The sequence below is a fragment of the Lipotes vexillifer genome, unplaced genomic scaffold, assembly GCF_000442215.2.
Source record: "Lipotes vexillifer unplaced genomic scaffold, Lipotes_vexillifer_v1.1 scaffold614, whole genome shotgun sequence".
Taxonomy (NCBI): Eukaryota; Metazoa; Chordata; class Mammalia; order Artiodactyla; family Lipotidae; genus Lipotes; species Lipotes vexillifer.
In genome coordinates, this window is record NW_006787203.1 from 694,362 (window position 1) to 706,280 (window position 11,919).

The 11,919-nt window shown below is 36.8% G+C and overlaps 1 protein-coding gene across 1 annotated transcript in view; it reads right to left on the reverse strand.

The window, feature by feature from the left end:
* ZDHHC2 (zDHHC palmitoyltransferase 2) overlaps positions 1 to 11,919 on the reverse strand; it is a 63,657-nt gene that overhangs the window by 15,522 nt on the left and 36,216 nt on the right. The window contains exons 4-6 of the mRNA XM_007459910.1: positions 7,257 to 7,377; positions 3,327 to 3,396; positions 2,558 to 2,590 (exon numbers count right to left, since the gene is read on the reverse strand). Coding sequence (XP_007459972.1) covers positions 2,558 to 2,590; positions 3,327 to 3,396; positions 7,257 to 7,377 — 224 coding nt within the window. The remainder of the gene's footprint in view (positions 1 to 2,557; positions 2,591 to 3,326; positions 3,397 to 7,256; positions 7,378 to 11,919) is intronic.

Sequence of the window (11,919 nt, forward strand, 5' to 3'; positions counted from 1 at the left end):
ACCTGTGTCCCCTGCACCGGCAGGCGGACTCTCAACCACTGCGCCACCAGGGAAGCCCACACATACAGATTTATATCTGAAAAGCACACGTGACATTTAGCAACCACACTGGTTCCCTGTGTGGAGTGGAAGGATGTGGGGAGGAGGGGCTAAGAAGAACACCTGCACCTTTTTCTTTTTGAATTTAGAACTGTGAGTGTGTATTATCTGTACATTTTTTCATTTAGAATTTTAATTTGAAATTTAAAATAAATAAAATGGCTGCTCCACTAGCTGGCACCAGGTGAATATTAGGTCCTCGGCACCAAACCCTTCACAAGTCGACCTGGCTACTGCTTTCTGCAAGGGAGTGCCCGGATCTGGATGGTGGCTGGGGCAGTGGCTGCAGCACAGGAGGTGATGGTGCAGAGAAGCAGCAACGCAGAAGCTGAAAGGCACTGCAGTCAGTCCATTCAACTGCTTCCACATTGCCACGCAGTGTGAAGGTGACAACAGGTAGTGTATAGACATGTAATCTGAACCTATTTTTTAAAAACTCTAGGGTCACATCTGTTCCCCTTATTTAATAGGGTCTGTCAAAATTTAAAAGATTATCCAATTATGCTATGTTTCTTTTAAAGCCAAATTAATTTCAGGTTTAGGAAGACTGCTATCAGGACTTCCCTGGTGGCTCAGTGGTTAAGGATCCACCTGCCAATGCAGGGGACACAGGTTTGAGCCCTGGTCCGGGAAGATCCCACATGCTGCAGAGCAACTAAGCCTGCGAGCCACAACTACTGAGCCCACGAGCCACAACTACTGAAGCCTGCGTGCCTAGAGCCCACGCTCCGCAACAAGAGAAGCCACCGCAATGAGAAGCCCGCACTCAGCAATGAAGACCCAATGCAGCCAAAAATAAATTAATTAAGAAAAAAAAAAAACAGAAAGACTGCTATCATAGTAAATCATCGTTTCTATATGTGTAATTTTCTGAGGATAGCAAGGGCATGGCAAGTTTATAGGTGTGCACTAGCTTGGGATTAATCTTCTTTCCAGCTCTCCATTGCTTATCACCACTATCCATTATTACTTTAAGATAGGAAAATGGGAGTGAACTCTATGCCCTGATTTCTTTACCACTCTGCTCAATCACAGCTAGACCACCCAACTATCCAGAAAGGAGGAGAAAAGCCAAGAAAGCATGTGTTCCTGGCCAGTCCCTCACTGGGTGAGAGTGGCCTCTGGAAGCATTAATGCCCTGGCACTTCTGAATTGCCTGGATTATGAGCTGAACAAACCCCCAGACATAAGAGAGCCCTCAGGCAGAGAAGCAAAGAAAAGGCAGTGCCCAAAGTGGGAGCAGTGGGTGGGCTTGGGAACTGTCCACTGCAGGTGCAGAGAATGCACAGGTGGATGGTGGGGATATGGTGGCGGCGGGGAGGGACTGACAGCAGGTGTTACTGGAAGGATCAACAGAGGAGTATAAGGAGGACTAAGAAAACGTATAATTGGAGATGTCGGCGGCGGGGTGGGGGTGGGGGGAGAACTTGCTGAGAAAGAGAACAGAATGAATGGAATGAAGGAAAGAATGAGGTAAAGCAAAAGAATGACCTCAAATGAAAATTAATACTCCAAAGAGAGGTTATTTACTGACAACTTTCTCTGAGAGGAGCATTATTCTCATAGGCATTATCTAGCCTTGACATGTTAAAGCAGAAAATCTAGGTGAAGAAAAGTACGGGGTACCTTGGAGAGAGGTAAATAACATTGCAAACCCGACATTCCTCTACTGTTTCCAGCAGCTAAGATAACCATTTACTATGTATGTTTCCACCTACCCCTGGTGTAGATTTGTGGGCATGTCTACCTTTCCCTAGTGCCATCCCTGAAAGAAGATAAGGCTTTTAGAATGATCATGCTTAATGTCTAAATCCGACCTGGCTGGCAACTTCAGCGTGGTTGTCACAGGGATGTGCACACTGAGATGAAGAATTATAAGGTAGAAAAATCAAACTTCATTAGTTAAATAGATCTTTCAAATAATCCTGTATTAAGTTATCTAATTTCATGATTTAGACTTTTTTAAAAAAAAATTAATGAATTCTAAGTGGAAACCCTTGTTTAAACATATGTGTGTATTTGTATATTTCCTATTCTACTCCTAAATGTTAAGTTTTATTTAAAATAGATTGTTAAAGCTCTAGATGAATTCATTATTAGAAAATCTGAGTGCAGTATCGTGTATAATTTATGTGTACATTTTGGTGTAATTTCTGAGAAGTATTTTAGAATCTCTGTGTTTATGCATGTGCATACAAAGAAAACCAGTTGTTCTGAGCAAATATGAGAAAATAACTTTTACATTGTTAACCTACTGGTGTTAAAATTATTTCATGGAAACTCTCCTGAATAAAGGCTATTTTGAGCTAACTAAACAAATACTAGAAACTTAATCTGAAAGGTCCTCCTAGGTCAGCTAAGGCAAGATTTCATTTATAAAAAGATTTAAATAGATCTATGATTCAACTTGTTATGTTATAACGGACAGAAACTTCTTTAAGTATAGAGCCATACTCACCATGGGCAATGATGATCCATCTTCAAAATACATCTAAAAAAAAAAATCACACATACAAAACTCAACATCCCACAAAATTTTAATCCCAATACATTATAAAGAGGAAATACTATTTCAAAAGAGTCGTGGTGAGTAAAATATTGCAATGTTATTTACTTATCTAAAAACTGAATAGTAGCCAAAGGCTTCATCTAAAATAAACACACTACGGCCAATTCTAGACGATCCAATAGTAGAACTTTAAATTCAAAATATACATACTTTAAGATGCAAATAAAATAATTTTCTAAAAACAAGCAGTATGTTAATATACAACTCTTATGCTAAAGATAAAGTGCAAAGTGTCAACAGATTTATAGAAAGTCTGGATAAAGCTTTTCCGTTAATATCCAACCTTAAGCCAAGCAGTACTGTCCTTGTAGTGTAAGTATATAATAACACCTGACTGTCATGAAGCCAATGGAGTTATCTTTATAAAGAGGGAAATGAATCACAGAAGTACTTGTTAACTAGAACCAGCCAAGTATGAGCTGCGAAAAATCATGCACTTCATTCATATCAGCGAAAATCTGGGGGGAGAGGGGCAACCATGGCCCTCAGCCACACTCATATTAATGCAAGGGACTATGCTGCTTATACTTCCTAAATAAAGGTCTGAGAAGCATGAATAAGGAGAAAAGGAAATAATGTGGAAAGCGGTGAGAAAAGAAACATATTAATAAAAAGACCACCAGCATATAGACATTTTAGAAGTAAAAGGTTTTCTTACTTATCACAGACAGAACAGTGATGGCAGCGATCTGGTTTTATAAGTTGGCATCTGTCACAATAGCGGATTGCTATGAAAAAAGAGTTCCACTTAGCCTTAGATTTAACAGTGAACTGAATATACAATTAAATAGCTTTTAATCATCTATCCAAATTTAAATTCTAAAAAGCATAATGAATTTAAATTCGGTAAAAATGACATATCTGACTGCGTAAATACAAAAATGGAATGACTTGCCTATAGCCTCAGTTCTCTGGAGAGGTTTCCCAAGAATAGAAAATCTTTTGGGGAAATTTTTCTAAGGCATGCTCAACTATAAGTATGCTATATAATTATAAAGCAGTCACAGTAAGATTCACAAAGGGTGCAACCATGTCCATTTCTATCAAAGTAAACAGAATGTCTCCCTCGACTAAATCAATTCATTTCCAGTACCCTGCCAGGATAACTAGGGGAGGATACAACCACATTCTAGAAGTTTGTTGAGAAACACATTTTAGAAATTTGTGAATAAACTCAATTGGTTGCTTGAATTGGGAAAGCACTCACATCTTTTCTGCTGGGTGAGATACAAGATTAGAAATGAGTATTGCAAGAGGTATTTCCAATAGAGAATTTTAATTCTTGTGACTGAAGTCCTGATCCTTTCTTCTCTAATACAGATATCAAAGACAATTATGGAGGATTGATCTGGAGATGCTCCTTCAGTACACAGGCATCTGACAGGATGCACTCAGTCTGCCAAAATTACAGGAGATCAGTTAAGTGGGCAGTCCAGTAGGACCAGCAAAACCAATACTAATGAACTTAAAATTTGGAAAAAATACTTGCAACACGCAGTTACCAAGATTACATTAGCTAATACTATAATCTCTAAAAAACGGAAATGGTTGCTATAAACTAAGAATAAAATGAGGTTTATTTTTAAGACAACAAGGCCTAGATGGAGTTGTTTTCAATATTGAAATAATTCCTTAATCATCCCCTTATAACTTTCTTTTTCAGAAATTCCAGAGATGGATGGCATGGCCTGCTCATCTCCTGAATGAAGAAGCCTCACAGGTACATCACAGGCTCCAGACACGCAGGCTCAGCGGCCATGGCTCACGGGCCCAGCCGCTGTGGGATCTTCCCGGACCGGGGCACGAACCTGCATCCCCCTGCATCAGCAGGTGGACTCGCAACCACTGCGCCACCAGGGAAGCCCCTTAATGATATATTTTATTTCACCTAATATATCCAAAATATTATTTCAACATAAAATTAATATAAAATATTAGTGACATATTTTACTTTTTTTTTATACCAAGCCTTTGAAACCTGTTATGTGTTTTACACTTACGGTCACATTTTAAGTTGTCAGTAATCACAACTTAAAAGACTAGTGGTTACCATAATGGGCAGCATGGGTCTAAAGTCACAGAATTTCCAGGTGAGTTTTGGTGGGCAATGCTAGATTCTCTCCAAGTGGTGATCATCTCTAAAGTACACTGGGGTAAAAAAACCTTTCAAATTAAAGTGGGCAATAACTCACAAGAAATCAAAACAATGTAGAAAAAGGTTTTGTTTATAGTCTTTCAGAAACAGAAATTTAGTCTTATAATAAACTTATAATAAAAAAACACTCCATGTGCCATATTATATTCAACTAAAATCATCCCACTGGAATTTTAAATGAGCCATCTGATTATTATTTAAAAAGTTTTAACAGTGGAGGGGGCATTTTATTTTAACTGTCTTGCTTGAATTTTTTGAGAATTTATTCATGTATTATGTGATTTAAAACTTTTTTGGTACATGTTGAAAAGGAGACATTACCAACATCTGTGTGCAAAATGATAAACGAATTACCTCACTTCTAATGGTTACCTTCCTTGTCAAAAAATCTACAACTATTTTTTTGTAGGAAAGGATCGATAGCAAGGGAGAGTTAAGAAAGCAAGTAGTTCTCATTAATAAAAATAAAAATAAATAATAATATAATAGAGTTTGGAGAACCCTGTAAGAAAGCAAGATATGGTTGGATCAGAAGAAAGCACAGGACAAACAGAAGTGAGATGAGGAGGCTAAATACCTGCCTCACTACACCCTACACCCAAGTCCGTATATGGCTGACTTTGTTCTCTGTGTACAGCAGTCAGTATATAGGCAGCTAGTATTTTTCTCTTTTAGGTTTGGAGGAAGGACTGTGGATTGAGAATGAATGGGAAAACCCCAAATTATATTGCCATCTACTTTCCTCAGTTCTCTTAAGACGTATAAAGTGTGTGAACATCAACTGAGCCTTTCAGTTGCTTTAGTCCACGGCCTTTCGCAGGGTGAAGAAGGAAGTTACCCAAACAACCCAAGGGTCTTAGCTGGGGATGGGGTAGGAAGGACCCTTCTCACATTCCTGCCTTGGGGGTACTATGGCTGCTTCACTGGACGTCCTTTCTGCATCATGATTACCTTTACGTTCCACATATTCCAGAAGGAGATCAATCACACCAGCATTATAATCTATTATACTTTCTGTAATTTGAGTCAGTGACTCTAGTCAGTTAATATTGATTTTAGCATGCATCCAGAATTTTTGCACTAAAATTAGAAAGACTGTATCAGGAAGTTCAGATTCTGTCCCAGACTGTCATGAATATTGAGAAATATAAGTTCATCCTAGGAGATAGGCATACAATACAAGAGATGACAGCCTTACCAGTACATAACCCACACAAGATAACTTATAAATCCAAAGGGTAGTTGTTATTAATGAATAGTAATACTTCATCCTGGTATGACTTATACTTCCCTCCTTGGTCTTAATGTGGTATAGCAAGGGGTCTAGTAGAAAAAGCACTTCACTAGGAATGAGGAGATGAGATTTTTGCACCTGATACTGTCACCGCCATTAACTAGTTTTGCCAACTTGTGTAGTAACTTATTTTTAGGGGGCTTAAATTTCCTCAATATTAGTTTAGGCTTATACAGAGTAAATATATGTAAACATACATAAGCACATCACTCTCTTTATGGGATAGAACCAGTGGCATAATATTAAATCAGGGAATGACCACTTGCTCATTGAGAAACAGTAAAAGCAACAGGAAAAAACCAAGTGTGAAGCTTAGCGTCATATTCAATTATGACTCTAAAGTGAGTTAGAAACAAATATAAATAATATAAAAATATTAACAAGATATTTTACAGTCCTCTTTTCATACCAAGTCTTGGAAACTAGCTGTGTGTTCTACACTTAAAGCACATCTCAACTTGGACTAGCCACGTTTTAAGTGCTCAAAAACCACGTGGGGCTAGTGGCCACTGAAAGGGACAGGATACATCTAAAGTCACAGAGTTTCTTTCTGGGCGAGCCTTTGTGGGCAAGTACCAGTAGTCCATGCGTGTCAGTTTTTAAGACAATTCTTTAATTAGATAGCTGTTAAATTACCTTAGAAATCTTAGTCCAAGTAAATGAGATTTATTGAGTTGCTTTTGTGAAAAAAAAAAAACCCATAAATTTTAAAGATAAAGAAATTTTATCAATACCCGAATTAAGTTTTGTATAATTTACATACTAAGTTTTAAATTTATGTAAAATTATCAATGTTATGTTCATAACAGATACTGCTCTTTTGAATTAAATAAGAATAGGAATTAAAACTTTAAAAATGAACACAACTACAAATCAAGTTTCAGCAGTTCTAACATCTTCACTGAGTCACAGCTAGGAAGGCAGAATAGAAGTCAAGTCAGTTCGGACTTGGTTGAGATATCTGTGCCATAGCATTACTCCTGTTTCCATTCTGTTTTATGGGACTGTACAGGAGAGATTTAATAATAATCCAAGCTGAAGCACAATGTGTTTCAATGAGTGCTTGACAGTTTCAAGTAGAGATATGCTTTCTAACCATCACCACAACCCATGCTGCCAAAGCACTCGTTATCCTCTACCTCCAGACATGGTCCTGGTGTAGATGGGAAGGTCTCTGGCTGCTCGCCTAAGAACTTCCTGATGGGCTTCTCCTCTTGGCTCTCTCTCTAGCAATTCTTTTTCTGCATAAGAGAGATGGAACTGTGGAAGAAAGTTAAATTTTAATCAGTGTTCTCAAAGAAATGATAACATATTTATCTACTATACCCACAAAGAGGTATTTATAAAATATTAACAGTATATAGCATATAAATTCAAAGAGGTAATAGATTTAAAATCTGGGCAAGTCTGTTAGTCTCATGGATCACTAGTTTATAGATCTAAAAAAAGGGAAGAATAATAATAATACCTACTTCCTCAGATGTTTGTGAAACTCAAGAGAAATAAGGTATGTAAAAGTGCTTTATAAACTGTAGAGTTCTATCCAAATATTAGTTACATTAATAGATGAAATGGTAAAATAAACAAATTTGGTTCAATGGATGCATTTTTCAGTTGGTTATAATTAAAAACAAAAATAGAAACAAATACATCAAGCATGTATTCTCATCTAAGTGAATTTTAACTTAGGGATAATCATTACATGAATTCTCCAGCACTCAGAAGAACTAGTCATTGATTTTACTTCTTATACTGCCAATTGGCCTCAACCAATTAAAAAAAATACTTATTTGAGAAAAATGAAAATTTGTTTGGGCTCCAACTTGATAATCACAAAAATCTGGTTTTAAAAACTTATTTGAACTCCTATAAATGTACTCCAGGTGACATGTACAAGGGTATTCACAGCACCATTGTTTAAAATGTAAAAAACTAAACACAACCCAAATGTCCATCAAAAGGGGAACAGATAAATAAATTGCAGTATGATCTATCCAAATAATTGAATCCTATATGGCACTTAACATTTAATGAACTACAGCTGTGTACAACCAAGACTCAACCTACTGAGGAACAGATATATAAAATAAACTACTATATATAATTATGGTTAGGGATATGTATATATGATAAAATTATTTTAAAAACAAGGAAATGATTAACACAAAACTCAGGATAGCTGTTACTTCTTGAGAAATGCAGGGAAATACAACATAGAAGTACACAGAAGATACTTCAAATATAAATAATGCTTCTATTCGGTTGGGTGATCGTTTAGGTTTTTCATTTTATTATTCTTTAAACTGTGCCTTATATATGGTTTTTTAATGTAAGACATAGTTTACAATTTTTAAAAAGTTTTTAAAAAGTGATTTAAGTATGTCAATGAAGGAAAGAAAAACAATTTGATGAAAATGAGGTCATGATATTTGAACCTAAATCATTATCTTCAGAGAAATAAAAATTAAAAATCTTTGTTTAGAGGTTGGTAATTCTACTGAGGTTATTTTAAAATTAGAAACAAATCTTCAGGGTTTCCCTGATGGCGCAGTGGTTGAGAATCCGCCTGCCAATGCAGGGGACACAGGTTTGAGCCCTGGTCCGGGAAGATACCACATGCCGCAGAGCAACTAAGCCCATGAGCCACAACTACTGAGCCCATGTGCCACAACTACTGAAGCCCGCGTGCCTAGAGCCCGTGCTCCACAACAAGAGAAGCCACCACAATGAGAAGCCCGTGCACGGCAATGAAGAGTAGCCCCCACTCACCACAACTAGAGAAAGCCCACGCGCAGCAACGAAGACTCAACACAGCCAAAAATAAAAACAATTAAAAAAAAAAAAAAGAAATCTTCATCTTCCAAATGTAAATAATTTTAAGGTACCATAATATTCACAAATGCATGATTTTTAATATAGTTGTAAAATTTCAGACTCATTAAGGTAAAGAAAATAAAAATAAGTTTTCTCTAAGTAGAAATTTACATAATGTGAATTATTCTAAATTAGTATATCAAATTTACTTACATTCAATTAGTAGGTATGTTACAGTTAGGCCCCTGAAGAGTTTATGAAAGATATTTGAAAAAAAGTATTCTCCACATTAAATATTCCTCCTGCAAGATGCTCACAGCATTTGCTAACTATTAATTAATTTCATAGTGTTTCAAATTACACTTTAACCAGTCCTTTTTCAAATGAATATGAATAACAAATAAATGAAGGCCACATTTATAAAGCCTTGGTGTATTCGTTCTATCAGATGCTCTTCACTCGCTTGCTACCTTAAATCTCAGTTTATAAAACGAAATATATTTACACAATTTTCCAGATTGCGTGACTATATAAATGAGGGCCGTGAGTGGCAGTGAGCAGTATTGAGTCTCAAATCCAGAAAAATAGGACCTTGCAGCCTGATCCTAGAGGCTGTGGCAGGAGTAGCAGCAGATTAAATACCTTAGAGTCAAAGAAAAGTTTGGGAACCACATTTCCAACAGGTGGAAAACTATCTCCCAATTGGATCGTGGATTCCTAGAATCTATTCCATTGTTTTCAGAGTTACTCTGAAAAAGCAGTTCACTGGGAAGCAGAGGCAATGAGAAAGCTGTCAGCATTCGGGTCTCACTAACAGAATTAAAGACCCAACAAAGAAAAACTCAAATTGTTTATTGACCCATCATATGCAATCATATTGGTTTATCAGAGGATCTGCCAGATTTTCTTCCTCACTTAAGAATTCTAGGTTGGGCACCATGCACCTGTTGATGACACTACTTTAAAATTTGAAACATGTTATTATTCATTGTTTTTAAAAAAAGAAAACACTGACAAACAGGTAAGTGTACTGATGGTCTTTACAGAACTGTTTATCTTGTTTGGAAATATCTGAGTGGTAGAAAATGTACAACATCAAGTGATGCTGTAATTCTGTAGTAGTCGAGAAAAGGTAGGGTCGATCTAGGGAAAGTTATCTATGAACTTTGTACATGTTGATTCCTCTGCCTAGAACATTATTCCTTACACTTTCTGGATGGCTCCTTCTCATTTTGCAGGTGTCAGCTTAAATGTCATCTTCTCAAAGAACTTCCACGATTCCCTTACTAGGGTAGGGACCCTGATCATTCTGTCCCTTCCCCCTGCCATACTCTCCATCAGGTCCATGTGTGATTTCTTTGTGCTACACACCATAATTTGAAATTATTTTGTTGGTTCATTTGTCCTTTGTCTATCTCTTCCACAAGCATGTAACCCCACAAGGGGATCAAGCTTAGCACAGAGTAAGCCGTCTGCTAGAACTGTGGAATGGACAAAGGAGAAAGTACCAGGAAGCCTAAGTCAGAGCACTGAAGATCAAAGCAAAAGTTATTTTGTATCCTAGTCTCTAACTTTCCATTGTCAGAACCATCAGTCCCATAATTCAGGCAGATATATCTCCCTTGCCCATTTCTAAAAGTAATTTAAAACCTAGCATTGAAAGTTAGTTTCGTAAAAGACTTAATACTCAAAATGAATAAAACCATCGACATTTTATTACATTTTCTACAGAGTTCTGGATCCTTTTAACTTTAGAGGTAAGTTCTAGTGAGTGATGGAAATGGAAGAGTCCTTAGTATGTTTAATACTTTTATAAATAAATAAACATTACACACTGCAACCATCAGGTCCTAAAAACCAAATACATGTTGGTGGAATTGTTATTTATGTAAGATGGATGTCAAAATATCTAGTTCTATCTTGGAATGCATGAAATATGCAGTCCCCTCCCCCTCAGAACACTTTTATGTACAAACGCACATCACAGATCTGAGGAAAGATGTAGAGATCTGAAGGAATGAGAGATCTCCTGGGGTGAAAAAGATAATATACCTGACCTCCAATCTTCTAGATTGCAGCAGTCCTTTGGTCAGTAATGCAAGCTGTTTTGTTTTTGTTTAAATAGTTTTATCAATTTTGACTCATAGAAAAATTGAGAAAATGGTACAAGGTTCCCATATATCCTCTCATCAACTTGCTGATATTCCTAACATCATATATTAGCACGGTACATTTAGGACAATTAATGTATCAACACGGATACATTGTTATTAACCAAAGTCCACAGTTTATTCAGATTTCCTTAGTTTTCACTGAGTATCTTTTTTTCCGTTCCAGGGTCCCATCTAGGAGACCACAGTACATTTATTTTTCATGTTTCCTTAAGTCACTCTTGGCTGAGACAATTTTTCAGATTTTCCTTGTTTTTGTTGAGTTTGACAATTCTGAGTAGTACTGACCAGGTATTTTGTAAGATGCTGCTCTACTGGAACTTTTCTGATGTCTATCTCATGATTAGACTGGGGTTACGGGTTTTGGGGAGGAAGACCACAAAGGCAAAGTGCCCTTCTCACCACGTCATAACAAGGGAACATACTATCAATGTGACTTAGCACTGCTGATGTTGGCTTTAATCACCTGGTTGAGGGAGTGTTTTTCAGGTTTCTCCACTGTAAGGTGACTCATTACTTCCCTGTCTTCACCCTGTACTCTTTGGAAGGAAGTCACCACATGCAGCCCACATTTAAGGAGTGGAGATTTATTCTTCCCCTCCTTGAGGGCAGAGTATGTACATAAATTATTCAGAATTCTTCTGTAAAAGAGATTTCTCTTTTCTCCCCATTTATTTATTCATTCAATCATTTCTTTGTATCGGTAGACTCAAAGATATTTATTATACTCTGAGTTATACTTTATTTATACTTTATTTAGTTATACTTTATTTATACTCTGAGTTATAAATGAACACTATTTTATTTATTTTCCTGC